This window comes from Thalassophryne amazonica, chromosome 11 (assembly GCF_902500255.1).
Source record: "Thalassophryne amazonica chromosome 11, fThaAma1.1, whole genome shotgun sequence".
Taxonomy (NCBI): domain Eukaryota; kingdom Metazoa; phylum Chordata; class Actinopteri; order Batrachoidiformes; family Batrachoididae; genus Thalassophryne; species Thalassophryne amazonica.
In genome coordinates this window covers 110,333,565-110,348,733 of record NC_047113.1, presented here as the reverse complement: position 1 = coordinate 110,348,733, position 15,169 = coordinate 110,333,565, and the positions used below count along the sequence as shown (strand labels likewise).

The following is a 15,169-nucleotide window of genomic DNA, read 5'->3' as shown; positions in this document are numbered from 1 at the left end:
CAGAACGTATCATTTCTTGTCTTGTCCGCCGCTAACTCATCAGCCTCTTGAAGTGCAGTGAAATGACCAACTGTGTTTGTTGCAAAGGGAAATAATAAATATTTGGCCAATCAGCATCGCCAAATTTAATGGACTGGGTCGCCCGTGGATTTATCAAAGTGCTGCTGTTTTTGGCGAAAACAGAAACTCCACTGATGTTTGGATTATATTTATTTTTTTGTCTCCGTGTGTTTCGCTGGAGTAAGTTGAACTTTGGGACTTTACGATGCTGCTCCTCCTGGCCGTTATGTCTCGGTGGTTTTCAGCTGCTGATTTGCTTTTGGATCCACATCAGCTCAGGGGAGCTGATGTCGAGCTCTCCCAATGTTGCTCCTGGTGTGGAAATGAGGATGAAAATTTAACATAAGACGAACGAGTGATGTTTGATTGTTTGTTTGTTTGTTTTAGGGGGTCAAAGCTGTGGTACAGCGGACCAGTTATAACAGTTAGGGGAGACTGGGGCTGTTTGTAACAGTGTTCAAAGCTGCAGCCATTGGTGGCATTTTGGTCATAAAATATTGGAGTAGTTTCAACTTGATTTCAGTTGACACATAATGAAAAAGAGAGAGAAAGTATGAGAAAGTATTTCTCTGAAACATCACTGCCTCAAATTTACAAGGACATTAAGGAGAAAGAGCACTTTTCAAATTCAATTTAATAAAGTTAAAGGCTCACATTTGACTTTTCAGGTGCTCTGTTTGTGAAATTTGTTTTTTTACAGCACTGACTGAGCAGAACAGTTAAATAAGCTACTAAAGTAACTATTTTTATTTGTGTATTATACATTTTACTTACTACTTTTGAAGTCTAGGGTTTTAAAAGAGCACTTTTCAAATTCAGTTTAATAAAGTTAAAGTCTCACATTTGAGTTTTCAGGTGTTCTATTTGTGAATTTTTTTTTTTTTTTTTTTTTTTTTTTTTACAGCACTGACTGAGCAGAACAGTTAAATAAGCTACTAAAGGAAGGATTTTTATTTGTGTATTATACATTTTATTTACTACTTTTGAAGTCTAGGGTTTTAAAAGAGCACTTTTCAAATTCAGTTTAATAAATTTAAAGTCTCACATTTGAGTTTTCAGGTGCTCTGTTTGTGAAATTTGTTTTATTACAGCACTGACTGAGCAGAACAGTTAAATAACCTGCTAAAGTAACTATTTTAATTTGTGTATTATACATTTTATTTACTACTATTTTAATTTGTGTATTATACATTTTATTTACTACTATTTTAATTTGTGTATTATACATTTTATTTACTACTTTTGAAGTCTAGGGTTTTAAAACAGCACTTTTCAAATTCAATTTAATACAGTTAAAGTCTCACATTTGAGTTTTCAGGTGTTCTGTTTGTGAAATTTGTTGTTTTTTTTACAGCACTGACTGAGCAGAACAGTTAAATAAGCTACTAAAGTAACTATTTTAATTTGTGTATTATACATTTTATTGACTACTTTTGAAGTCTAGGGTTTTAAAAGAGCACTTTTCAAATTCAATTTAATAAAGTTAACGGCTCACATTTGACTTTTCAGGTGCTCTGTGAAATTTGTTTTTTTACAGCACTGACTGAGCAGAACAGTTAAATAAGCAACTAAAGTTACTATTTTTATTTGTATATTATACATTTTATTGACTACTTTTGAAGTCTAGGGTTTTAAAAGAGCACTTTTCAAATTCAGTTTAATAAATTTAAAGTCTCACATTTGAGTTTTCAGGTGCTCTGTTTGTGAAATTTGTTTTATTACAGCACTGACTGAGCAGAACAGTTAAATAACCTGCTAAAGTAACTATTTTAATTTGTGTATTATACATTTTATTTACTACTATTTTAATTTGTGTATTATACATTTTATTTACTACTATTTTAATTTGTGTATTATACATTTTATTTACTACTTTTGAAGTCTAGGGTTTTAAAACAGCACTTTTCAAATTCAATTTAATACAGTTAAAGTCTCACATTTGAGTTTTCAGGTGCTCTGTGAAATTTGTTTTGTTTTTTTGTTTTTTTTACAGCACTGACTGAGCAGAACAGTTAAATAAGCTACTAAAGTAACTATTTTTATTTGTGTATTATACATTTTATTGACTACTTTTGAAGTCTAGGGTTTTAAAAGAGCACTTTTCAAATTCAGTTTAATAAATTTAAAGGCTCACATTTGACTTTTCAGGTGTTCTGTTTGTGAAATTTGTTGTTTTTTTTACAGCACTGACTGAGCAGAACAGTTAAATAAGCTACTAAAGTAACTATTTTAATTTGTGTATTATACATTTTATTGACTACTTTTGAAGTCTAGGGTTTTAAAAGAGCACTTTTCAAATTCAATTTAATAAAGTTAACGGCTCACATTTGACTTTTCAGGTGCTCTGTGAAATTTGTTTTTTTACAGCACTGACTGAGCAGAACAGTTAAATAAGCAACTAAAGTTACTATTTTTATTTGTATATTATACATTTTATTGACTACTTTTGAAGTCTAGGGTTTTAAAAGAGCACTTTTCAAATTCAGTTTAATAAATTTAAAGGCTCACATTTGACTTTTCAGGTGCTCTGTTTGTGAAATGTGTTGTTTTTTTTACAGCACTGACTGAGCAGAACAGTTAAATAAGCTACTAAAGTAACTATTTTAATTTGTGTATTATACATTTTATTGACTACTTTTGAAGTCTAGGGTTTTAAAAGAGCACTTTTCAAATTCAGTTTAATAAAGTTAAAGTCTCACATTTGACTTTTCAGGTGCTCTGTGAAATTTGTTTTTTTACAGCACTGACTGAGCAGAACAGTTAAATAAGCAACTAAAGTTACTATTTTTATTTGTATATTATACATTTTATTGACTACTTTTGAAGTCTAGGGTTTTAAAAGAGCACTTTTCAAATTCAATTTAATAAAGTTAAAGGCTCACATTTGACTTTTCAGGTGCTCTGTTTGTGATTTTTTTTTTTTTTTTTTTTTTAACAGCACTGACTGAGCAGAGCAGTTAAATAAGCTACTAAAGTAACTATTTTTATTTGTGTATTATACATTTTACTTACTACTTTTGAAGTCTAGGGTTTTAAAAGAGCACTTTTCAAATTCAGTTTAATAAAGTTAAAGTCTCACATTTGAGTTTTCAGGTGCTCTGTGAAATTTGTTTTGTTGTTTTTTTACAGCACTGACTGAGCAGAACAGTTAAATAAGCTACTAAAGTAACTATTTTTATTTGTGTATTATACATTTTACTTACTACTTTTGAAGTCTAGGGTTTTAAAAGAGCACTTTTCAAATTCAGTTTAATAAATTTAAAGGCTCACATTTGACTTTTCAGGTGCTCTGTTTGTGAAATTTGTTTTTTTACAGCACTGACTGAGCAGAACAGTTAAATAAGCAACTAAAGTTACTATTTTTATTTGTATATTATACATTTTATTGACTACTTTTGAAGTCTAGGGTTTTAAAAGAGCACTTTTCAAATTCAATTTAATAAAGTTAAAGGCTCACATTTGACTTTTCAGGTGCTCTGTTTGTGATTTTTTTTTTTTTGTTTTTTTTTTTTACAGCACTGACTGAGCAGAGCAGTTAAATAAGCTACTAAAGTAACTATTTTTATTTGTGTATTATACATTTTACTTACTACTTTTGAAGTCTAGGGTTTTAAAAGAGCACTTTTCAAATTCAGTTTAATAAAGTTAAAGTCTCACATTTGAGTTTTCAGGTGCTCTGTTTGTGAAATTTGTTTATTTTTTTGTTTGTTTTGTTGTTTTTTTACAGCACTGACTGAGCAGAACAGTTAAATAAGCTACTAAAGTAACTATTTTTATTTGTGTATTATACATTTTACTTACTACTTTTGAAGTCTAGGGTTTTAAAAGAGCACTTTTCAAATTCAGTTTAATAAAGTTAAAGGCTCACATTTGACTTTTCAGGTGCTCTGTTTGTGAAATTTGTTTATTTTTTTTGTTTGTTTTGTTGTTTTTTTACAGCACTGACTGAGCAGAACAGTTAAATAAGCTACTAAAGTAACTATTTTTATTTGTGTATTATACATTTTACTTACTACTTTTGAAGTCTAGGGTTTTAAAAGAGCACTTTTCAAATTCAGTTTAATAAAGTTAAAGTCTCACATTTGACTTTTCAGGTGCTCTGTGAAATTTGTTTTTTTACAGCACTGACTGAGCAGAACAGTTAAATAAGCAACTAAAGTTACTATTTTTATTTGTATATTATACATTTTATTGACTACTTTTGAAGTCTAGGGTTTTAAAAGAGCACTTTTCAAATTCAATTTAATAAAGTTAAAGGCTCACATTTGACTTTTCAGGTGCTCTGTTTGTGATTTTTTTTTTTTTTTTTTTTTACAGCACTGACTGAGCAGAGCAGTTAAATAAGCTACTAAAGTAACTATTTTTATTTGTGTATTATACATTTTACTTACTACTTTTGAAGTCTAGGGTTTTAAAAGAGCACTTTTCAAATTCAGTTTAATAAAGTTAAAGTCTCACATTTGAGTTTTCAGGTGCTCTGTGAAATTTGTTTTGTTGTTTTTTTACAGCACTGACTGAGCAGAACAGTTAAATAAGCTACTAAAGTAACTATTTTTATTTGTGTATTATACATTTTACTTACTACTTTTGAAGTCTAGGGTTTTAAAAGAGCACTTTTCAAATTCAGTTTAATAAATTTAAAGGCTCACATTTGACTTTTCAGGTGCTCTGTTTGTGAAATTTGTTTTTTTACAGCACTGACTGAGCAGAACAGTTAAATAAGCAACTAAAGTTACTATTTTTATTTGTATATTATACATTTTATTGACTACTTTTGAAGTCTAGGGTTTTAAAAGAGCACTTTTCAAATTCAATTTAATAAAGTTAAAGGCTCACATTTGACTTTTCAGGTGCTCTGTTTGTGATTTTTTTTTTTTTTGTTTGTTTTTTTTACAGCACTGACTGAGCAGAGCAGTTAAATAAGCTACTAAAGTAACTATTTTTATTTGTGTATTATACATTTTACTTACTACTTTTGAAGTCTAGGGTTTTAAAAGAGCACTTTTCAAATTCAGTTTAATAAAGTTAAAGTCTCACATTTGAGTTTTCAGGTGCTCTGTTTGTGAAATTTGTTTATTTTTTTTGTTTGTTTTGTTGTTTTTTTACAGCACTGACTGAGCAGAACAGTTAAATAAGCTACTAAAGTAACTATTTTTATTTGTGTATTATACATTTTACTTACTACTTTTGAAGTCTAGGGTTTTAAAAGAGCACTTTTCAAATTCAGTTTAATAAAGTTAAAGTCTCACATTTGAGTTTTCAGGTGCTCTGTTTGTGAAATTTGTTTATTTTTTTTGTTTGTTTTGTTGTTTTTTTACAGCACTGACTGAGCAGAACAGTTAAATAAGCTACTAAAGTAACTATTTTTATTTGTGTATTATACATTTTACTTACTACTTTTGAAGTCTAGGGTTTTAAAAGAGCACTTTTCAAATTCAGTTTAATAAAGTTAAAGTCTCACATTTGAGTTTTCAGGTGCTCTGTGAAATTTGTTTTGTTGTTTTTTTACAGCACTGACTGAGCAGAACAGTTAAATAAGCTACTAAAGTAACTATTTTTATTTGTGTATTATACATTTTACTTACTACTTTTGAAGTCTAGGGTTTTAAAAGAGCACTTTTCAAATTCAGTTTAATAAATTTAAAGGCTCACATTTGACTTTTCAGGTGCTCTGTTTGTGAAATTTGTTTTTTTACAGCACTGACTGAGCAGAACAGTTAAATAAGCAACTAAAGTTACTATTTTTATTTGTATATTATACATTTTATTGACTACTTTTGAAGTCTAGGGTTTTAAAAGAGCACTTTTCAAATTCAATTTAATAAAGTTAAAGGCTCACATTTGACTTTTCAGGTGCTCTGTTTGTGATTTTTTTTTTTTTTTTTTTTTTTTTTACAGCACTGACTGAGCAGAGCAGTTAAATAAGCTACTAAAGTAACTATTTTTATTTGTGTATTATACATTTTACTTACTACTTTTGAAGTCTAGGGTTTTAAAAGAGCACTTTTCAAATTCAGTTTAATAAAGTTAAAGTCTCACATTTGAGTTTTCAGGTGCTCTGTTTGTGAAATTTGTTTATTTTTTTTGTTTGTTTTGTTGTTTTTTTACAGCACTGACTGAGCAGAACAGTTAAATAAGCTACTAAAGTAACTATTTTTATTTGTGTATTATACATTTTACTTACTACTTTTGAAGTCTAGGGTTTTAAAAGAGCACTTTTCAAATTCAGTTTAATAAAGTTAAAGTCTCACATTTGACTTTTCAGGTGCTCTGTTTGTGATTTTTTTTTTTTTTTTTTTTTTTTACAGCACTGACTGAGCAGAGCAGTTAAATAAGCTACTAAAGTAACTATTTTTATTTGTGTATTATACATTTTACTTACTACTTTTGAAGTCTAGGGTTTTAAAAGAGCACTTTTCAAATTCAGTTTAATAAAGTTAAAGTCTCACATTTGAGTTTTCAGGTGCTCTGTTTGTGAAATTTGTTTATTTTTTTTGTTTGTTTTGTTGTTTTTTTACAGCACTGACTGAGCAGAACAGTTAAATAAGCTACTAAAGTAACTATTTTTATTTGTGTATTATACATTTTACTTACTACTTTTGAAGTCTAGGGTTTTAAAAGAGCACTTTTCAAATTCAGTTTAATAAAGTTAAAGTCTCACATTTGAGTTTTCAGGTGCTCTGTGAAATTTGTTTTGTTGTTTTTTTACAGCACTGACTGAGCAGAACAGTTAAATAAGCTACTAAAGTAACTATTTTTATTTGTGTATTATACATTTTACTTACTACTTTTGAAGTCTAGGGTTTTAAAAGAGCACTTTTCAAATTCAGTTTAATAAAGTTAAAGTCTCACATTTGAGTTTTCAGGTGCTCTGTGAAATTTGTTTTGTTTTTTTGTTTTTTTTACAGCACTGACTGAGCAGAACAGTTAAATAAGCTACTAAAGTAACTATTTTTATTTGTGTATTATACATTTTATTGACTACTTTTGAAGTCTAGGGTTTTAAAAGAGCACTTTTCAAATTCAGTTTAATAAATTTAAAGGCTCACATTTGACTTTTCAGGTGCTCTGTTTGTGAAATTTGTTGTTTTTTTTACAGCACTGACTGAGCAGAACAGTTAAATAAGCTACTAAAGTAACTATTTTAATTTGTGTATTATACATTTTATTGACTACTTTTGAAGTCTAGGGTTTTAAAAGAGCACTTTTCAAATTCAGTTTAATAAAGTTAAAGTCTCACATTTGAGTTTTCAGGTGCTCTGTTTGTGAAATTTGTTTATTTTTTTTGTTTGTTTTGTTGTTTTTTTACAGCACTGACTGAGCAGAACAGTTAAATAAGCTACTAAAGTAACTATTTTATTTGTGTATTATACATTTTACTTACTACTTTTGAAGTCTAGGGTTTTAAAAGAGCACTTTTCAAATTCAGTTTAATAAAGTTAAAGTCTCACATTTGACTTTTCAGGTGCTCTGTTTGTGAAATTTGTTTATTTTTTTTGTTTGTTTTGTTGTTTTTTTTACAGCACTGACTGAGCAGAACAGTTAAATAAGCTACTAAAGTAACTATTTTTATTTGTGTATTATACATTTTACTTACTACTTTTGAAGTCTAGGGTTTTAAAAGAGCACTTTTCAAATTCAGTTTAATAAAGTTAAAGTCTCACATTTGACTTTTCAGGTGCTCTGTTTGTGATTTTTTTTTTTTTTTTTTTTTTTTTTTACAGCACTGACTGAGCAGAGCAGTTAAATAAGCTACTAAAGTAACTATTTTTATTTGTGTATTATACATTTTACTTACTACTTTTGAAGTCTAGGGTTTTAAAAGAGCACTTTTCAAATTCAGTTTAATAAAGTTAAAGTCTCACATTTGAGTTTTCAGGTGCTCTGTTTGTGAAATTTGTTTATTTTTTTTGTTTGTTTTGTTGTTTTTTTACAGCACTGACTGAGCAGAACAGTTAAATAAGCTACTAAAGTAACTATTTTTATTTGTGTATTATACATTTTACTTACTACTTTTGAAGTCTAGGGTTTTAAAAGAGCACTTTTCAAATTCAGTTTAATAAAGTTAAAGTCTCACATTTGAGTTTTCAGGTGCTCTGTTTGTGAAATTTGTTTATTTTTTTGTTTGTTTTGTTGTTTTTTTACAGCACTGACTGAGCAGAACAGTTAAATAAGCTACTAAAGTAACTATTTTTATTTGTGTATTATACATTTTACTTACTACTTTTGAAGTCTAGTGTTTTAAAAGAGCACTTTTCAAATTCAGTTTAATAAAGTTAAAGTCTCACATTTGACTTTTCAGGTGCTCTGTTTGTGATTTTTTTTTTTTTTTTTTTTTTACAGCACTGACTGAGCAGAGCAGTTAAATAAGCTACTAAAGTAACTATTTTTATTTGTGTATTATACATTTTACTTACTACTTTTGAAGTCTAGGGTTTTAAAAGAGCACTTTTCAAATTCAGTTTAATAAAGTTAAAGTCTCACATTTGAGTTTTCAGGTGCTCTGTTTGTGAAATTTGTTTATTTTTTTTGTTTGTTTTGTTGTTTTTTTACAGCACTGACTGAGCAGAACAGTTAAATAAGCTACTAAAGTAACTATTTTTATTTGTGTATTATACATTTTACTTACTACTTTTGAAGTCTAGGGTTTTAAAAGAGCACTTTTCAAATTCAGTTTAATAAAGTTAAAGTCTCACATTTGACTTTTCAGGTGCTCTGTTTGTGAAATTTGTTTTTTTTACAGCACTGACTGAGCAGAACAGTTAAATAAGCTACTAAAGTTACTATTTTTATTTGTATTATACATTTTACTTGACTACTTTTGAAGTCTAGGGTTTTAAAAGAGCACTTTTCAAATTCAATTTAATAAAGTTAAAGGCTCACATTTGACTTTTCAGGTGCTCTGTTTGTGATTTTTTTTTTTTTTTTTTTTTTTTTACAGCACTGACTGAGCAGAGCAGTTAAATAAGCTACTAAAGTAACTATTTTTATTTGTGTATTATACATTTTACTTACTACTTTTGAAGTCTAGGGTTTTAAAAGAGCACTTTTCAAATTCAGTTTAATAAAGTTAAAGTCTCACATTTGAGTTTTCAGGTGCTCTGTTTGTGAAATTTGTTTATTTTTTTTGTTTGTTTTGTTGTTTTTTTACAGCACTGACTGAGCAGAACAGTTAAATAAGCTACTAAAGTAACTATTTTTATTTGTGTATTATACATTTTACTTACTACTTTTGAAGTCTAGGGTTTTAAAAGAGCACTTTTCAAATTCAGTTTAATAAAGTTAAAGTCTCACATTTGAGTTTTCAGGTGCTCTGTTTGTGAAATTTGTTTATTTTTTTTGTTTGTTTTGTTGTTTTTTTACAGCACTGACTGAGCAGAACAGTTAAATAAGCTACTAAAGTAACTATTTTTATTTGTGTATTATACATTTTACTTACTACTTTTGAAGTCTAGTGTTTTAAAAGAGCACTTTTCAAATTCAGTTTAATAAAGTTAAAGTCTCACATTTGACTTTTCAGGTGCTCTGTTTGTGATTTTTTTTTTTTTTTTTTTTTTACAGCACTGACTGAGCAGAGCAGTTAAATAAGCTACTAAAGTAACTATTTTTATTTGTGTATTATACATTTTACTTACTACTTTTGAAGTCTAGGGTTTTAAAAGAGCACTTTTCAAATTCAGTTTAATAAAGTTAAAGTCTCACATTTGAGTTTTCAGGTGCTCTGTTTGTGAAATTTGTTTATTTTTTTTGTTTGTTTTGTTGTTTTTTTACAGCACTGACTGAGCAGAACAGTTAAATAAGCTACTAAAGTAACTATTTTATTTGTGTATTATACATTTTACTTACTACTTTTGAAGTCTAGGGTTTTAAAAGAGCACTTTTCAAATTCAGTTTAATAAAGTTAAAGTCTCACATTTGACTTTTCAGGTGCTCTGTTTGTGATTTTTTTTTTTTTTTTTTTTACAGCACTGACTGAGCAGAGCAGTTAAATAAGCTACTAAAGTAACTATTTTTATTTGTGTATTATACATTTTACTTACTACTTTTGAAGTCTAGGGTTTTAAAAGAGCACTTTTCAAATTCAGTTTAATAAAGTTAAAGTCTCACATTTGAGTTTTCAGGTGCTCTGTTTGTGAAATTTGTTTATTTTTTTTGTTTGTTTTGTTGTTTTTTTACAGCACTGACTGAGCAGAACAGTTAAATAAGCTACTAAAGTAACTATTTTTATTTGTGTATTATACATTTTATTGACTACTTTTGAAGTCTAGGGTTTTAAAAGAGCACTTTTCAAATTCAATTTAATAAAGTTAACGGCTCACATTTGACTTTTCAGGTGCTCTGTGAAATTTGTTTTTTTACAGCACTGACTGAGCAGAACAGTTAAATAAGCAACTAAAGTTACTATTTTTATTTGTATATTATACATTTTATTGACTACTTTTGAAGTCTAGGGTTTTAAAAGAGCACTTTTCAAATTCAGTTTAATAAATTTAAAGTCTCACATTTGAGTTTTCAGGTGCTCTGTTTGTGAAATTTGTTTTATTACAGCACTGACTGAGCAGAACAGTTAAATAAGCTGCTAAAGTAACTATTTTAATTTGTGTATTATACATTTTATTTACTACTATTTTAATTTGTGTATTATACATTTTATTTACTACTTTTGAAGTCTAGGGTTTTAAAACAGCACTTTTCAAATTCAATTTAATACAGTTAAAGTCTCACATTTGAGTTTTCAGGTGTTCTGTTTGTGAAATTTGTTTTTTTTACAGCACTGACTGAGCAGATTAAATAAGTTGCTCAATAAATAGTATAAACAGATTCACATGTGATGTGTATTTTGGGGGAAATATGCCTCCTGACTGTTGGCATCATTATGCAACTTTTTCACTGGTATTAAGAAAGCAAAACTAAGAATCCCAAAAATCTGCAATATTGTAAAAATCGCAATTTAAATTGAATCAGCACCCAAAAATCATGAGAGAATTGAATTGGGGGGGGGGGGGGGGGATATCATCCCATCCCTATTAACTTTATCTGTGAAACTGCTGATTTTGAGAAAGACATGCAATGATTATTGTGGAAATGTAGTAATTTTCGGACAGCCCCACCAAGCCTTTTTTCCACCAGCCGCCACTGCAAAACGATCAAAACACACACAAAAAAACCACAATGCATAAACAAAAACCTTCAAAGAAAACACAAGAAGCATACATCAGGACCCAGAAAATACACGTGAGCACAAAGAAACCAAACTCTAAAAGATAATAGCACCACAAAAGACATGTCAAACATTATGCAGAAAAACCCGAGGAAATAAGTAACACAACATATTATCATCAAAGGAACCAAAGACACAAGATGCATAATAAAAAAATAACAACCAGACATGCAACACAGATAAACCAGAATCTGAACGGCCGTGACTATTACTTCAGATCAGAGAGGATGGAAGACTGTGAGACTGTAAGACATACTCAGAGACACACAGAAAGGCATGAGATGCTAAGACAGAGAGACAGTGACAGAGAGACAGTGAGACAGAGATACACTGAGGCAGAGAGACGCTGAGACAGAGAGATGGCGAAACAGAGAGATGGTGAGACAGTGACACAGAGCTAGAGTAAGACAGAGAGACGGTGGGACTCAGAGACAGTGAGACAGAGAGACTGTGAGATCGAGAGAAAGAGAAAGTGAGACAGTGAGAAACAGAGAGGGTGAGAGACAGAAATACAGTGAGGCAGAGGGACAGTGAGACAATGAGATAGAGAGACACTGAGACAGAGATGAAGAGACAGTGAGTCAGAGATACAGTGAGACAGAGCGAAAGTAAGACGGTGACACACAGAGAGATAGAGAGACGTGAGACAGAGAGACTGAGATGGTGAGACAGTGACAGAGAGAGACAGGGAGACAGTTACACAGTGAGACAGTGAAAGAGAGACAGGGAGACAATGACGCAGTGAGACAGAGAGACAGTGAGACAGAATGACGTGAGATGGTGAGACAGTGAGACAGACAGACTGTGACAGAGAGACGGTGAGACAGAGACAGTGAGACAGAGATACAGTGAGGCAGAGACATGGTGAGATGGTGAGATGGAGAGACTGTGTGAGACAGTGACAGGGAGACAGTGACACAGTGAAACAGAGAGAGAGAGAGAGACAGTGAGACAGAGATGGTGAAACAGAGAGACAGTGAGACAAAGAGACAGAGAGATAGTGAGACAGAGACGTGAGACGTGAGACATAGAGACAGAGATGAAGAGACAGTGAGACAGAGACACAGTGAGACAGAGAAACAAAGAGACAGTGACACAGAGAGACAGTGACATAGTGAGACAGAGAAACAGAGAGAGAGTGACACAGAGAGACAGTGACATAGTGAGACAGAGAAACAGAGAAAGAGTGACACAGTGAGACAGAAAGATGGTCAGACAGGGAGACAGTGACACAGAGAGATGGTGAGATGGTGAAACAGAGAGACAGTGAGACAGCGAGACAGAGAGACAATGAGACAGAGACAGTGCAAGAGATACAGAGAGACAGGGAGACAGAGACACAGTGAGACAGAGAGACAGTGACACGGAGAGACAGTGAAACAGAGAGACAGAAAGATGGCCAGACAGGGAGACAGTGACACAGAGAGACGGTGAGATGGTAAGACAGAGAGACAGTGAGACAGTGAGACAGTGAAAGAAAGACAGGGAGACAGACAGACAGTAACACAGTGAAACAAAGAGACAGTAAAACAGAGAGAAAGGGAGACATAGAGGCAGAGAGACAGGGAAGATAGTGACACAGTGAGACAGAGATGGTGAAACAGAGAGACGGTGAGACGGAGAGACAGTAAGCCAGTGAGACAGACACAGTGAGACAGACAGATGGTAAGACACAGACACAGTGAGACAGTGAGACAGTGAAACAGAGAGACAGTGAGACAGAGATGGTGAAGCAGAGAGACAGTGAGACAAAGAGACAGGGAGACAGTGAGACAGAGATGTGAGATATAGAGATGGTGAGACAGTGAGACAGAAACAGAGAGACAGTGAGACAGGGACCCAGAGAGACGGTGAAACAGACTGTGAGACAGTGAAATTCAGAGACAGAGAGACAGTGAGACAGTGAGAGAGAGATGTGCTTGTGTGCAGACCTTCTGTTGGGTCCAGATGAATATGTTGTTCCACAGTCTGGCCTCCATGAAGCTCTCCACCTGGAAGTCAAACAGGAAGACGCGTGGGACACGGGACACTATGTCCACATGAAAAACAGAGCCATCAGGTGTCTGAGTTACTTTTGACAGGTAGAAGAACGGCCCACTCTGGTAGTCAAACAGCATCTTTCCACAGTGGAACATCAAGAGTCCAAAGTCGAACAGAGGACCAGGAACCTCTTTCCCCTCCACCTGACAGCGACACAGACCACATTAGATCAAGTGTCACAGCTAGTGAACAGTACAGACGGTTGCCCAGTTCCGGATCACCTTTTTTAAAGTCCAGCTATACGGAGCCATAATGCAACTGAATGTCCTTTACAGTATTGTGTATTGTTGTATTTGGTATTTGGATGTTATCTTACTGCAGAAGTCTGGATGGTGTAGCCCTTCTACTTAAAGTGTGAAGCCACATTATGTGTGGTACAAATATTTGCCAGAAATGGATCACTTTTGTAGGTTCCGGATCACGACACTCTGTGTCACTTTGGGTTCATTCCTGACATCTGGCTGGAGCCCTTCTAAAGCAGAATGATACACACTGTGCTCAAGAATGTGTTTTGAACACAAAATGATAGAAATTATACTTATTAAATGAGAATTTACTTAGTTTCAAAAGGCACCGTTATACGTTTTTACGAGCAAAAAATGAAGTGTGTGAGATTTCTCCCGAATTAAAAAGTAAAAGCCCCCACATTCATATCCATTTGTGATGTTGAGATGATCCCCAAAGTACACAAGACTCACAACTACAGACACGAGGCTGCTGCTTCAGTGATCCACAACCGGCAAATTTTCACGTTGGAGATAAATGCGCGCAGCAATTAAACAGCAAGACATAATACACTGACATTTTCTACCCAAGTAAGTATTTTCCCACTCTAGAACCAAAAACACAGAATGGCTAACTCACCTTTGCAATGTTTTAGAGATCGTTACTTTAAAACTTGCAGGAACAAGTGAATGAGAAAAAGCTCGCACACCACGGAGACCGGGATGTTTTGATTCCTCTGCTGATCACAAGGACGAATGGATCCGGTCAAGCTTGTGGTTGTTTGTAGACAAAACATCAGTCTTTCCATTGGTACCAAGTATTAGCTTATTCACGCTGATTACGAGAAACGGTGGCACAGAAACTACAGCGGTGATCCAGAACTGGGCAAGTGACTGTACCACTGAACTATAGACAGGTAAAGGTACCACAGACAGTGAACAATACCACAGCAAGCTAACAGTACCACAGACAGTGAACAATACCACGGTACCATAGAAAGGTAAAGGTACCACAGACAGTGAACAATACCACAGCAAGCTAACAGTACCACAGACAGTGAACAGTACCACGGTACCATAGAAAGGTAAAGGTACCACAGACAGTGAACAATACCACAGCAAGCTAACAGTACCACAGACAGTGAACAGTACCACGGTACTATAGACAGGTAACGATACCACAGGCAGTGAACAGTACCAGAGCACTATAGACAGGTAAAGGTACCACAGACAGTGAACAATACCACAGCAAGCTAACAGTACCACAGACAGTGAACATTACCACATTACTATAGACAGGTAACGATACCACAGACAGTGCACAATACCACGGTACTATAGACAGGTAAAGGTACCACAGACAGTGAACAATACCACAGCACTATAGACAGGTAAAGGTACCACAGACAGTGAACAATACCACAGCAAGCTAACAGTACCACAGACAGTGAACAGTACCACGGTACTATAGACAGGTAACGATACCACAGACAGTGAACAATACCACAGTACTATAGACAGGTAACGATACCACAGACAGTGAACAATACCACAGTACTATAGACAGGTAACGATACCACAGACAGTGAACAATACCACAGCACTATAGACAGGTAAAGGTACC

General features: G+C 32.7%; 1 protein-coding gene across 1 annotated transcript in view; it reads right to left on the bottom strand.

Annotated features, from left to right (window-relative positions):
* The window catches only part of mlsl (malate synthase-like), a 149,644-nt gene that overhangs the window by 81,865 nt on the left and 52,610 nt on the right, over positions 1-15,169 (bottom strand). The window contains 2 exon segments of the mRNA XM_034180985.1: positions 13,213-13,272; positions 13,354-13,464. Coding sequence (XP_034036876.1) covers positions 13,213-13,272; positions 13,354-13,464 — 171 coding nt within the window.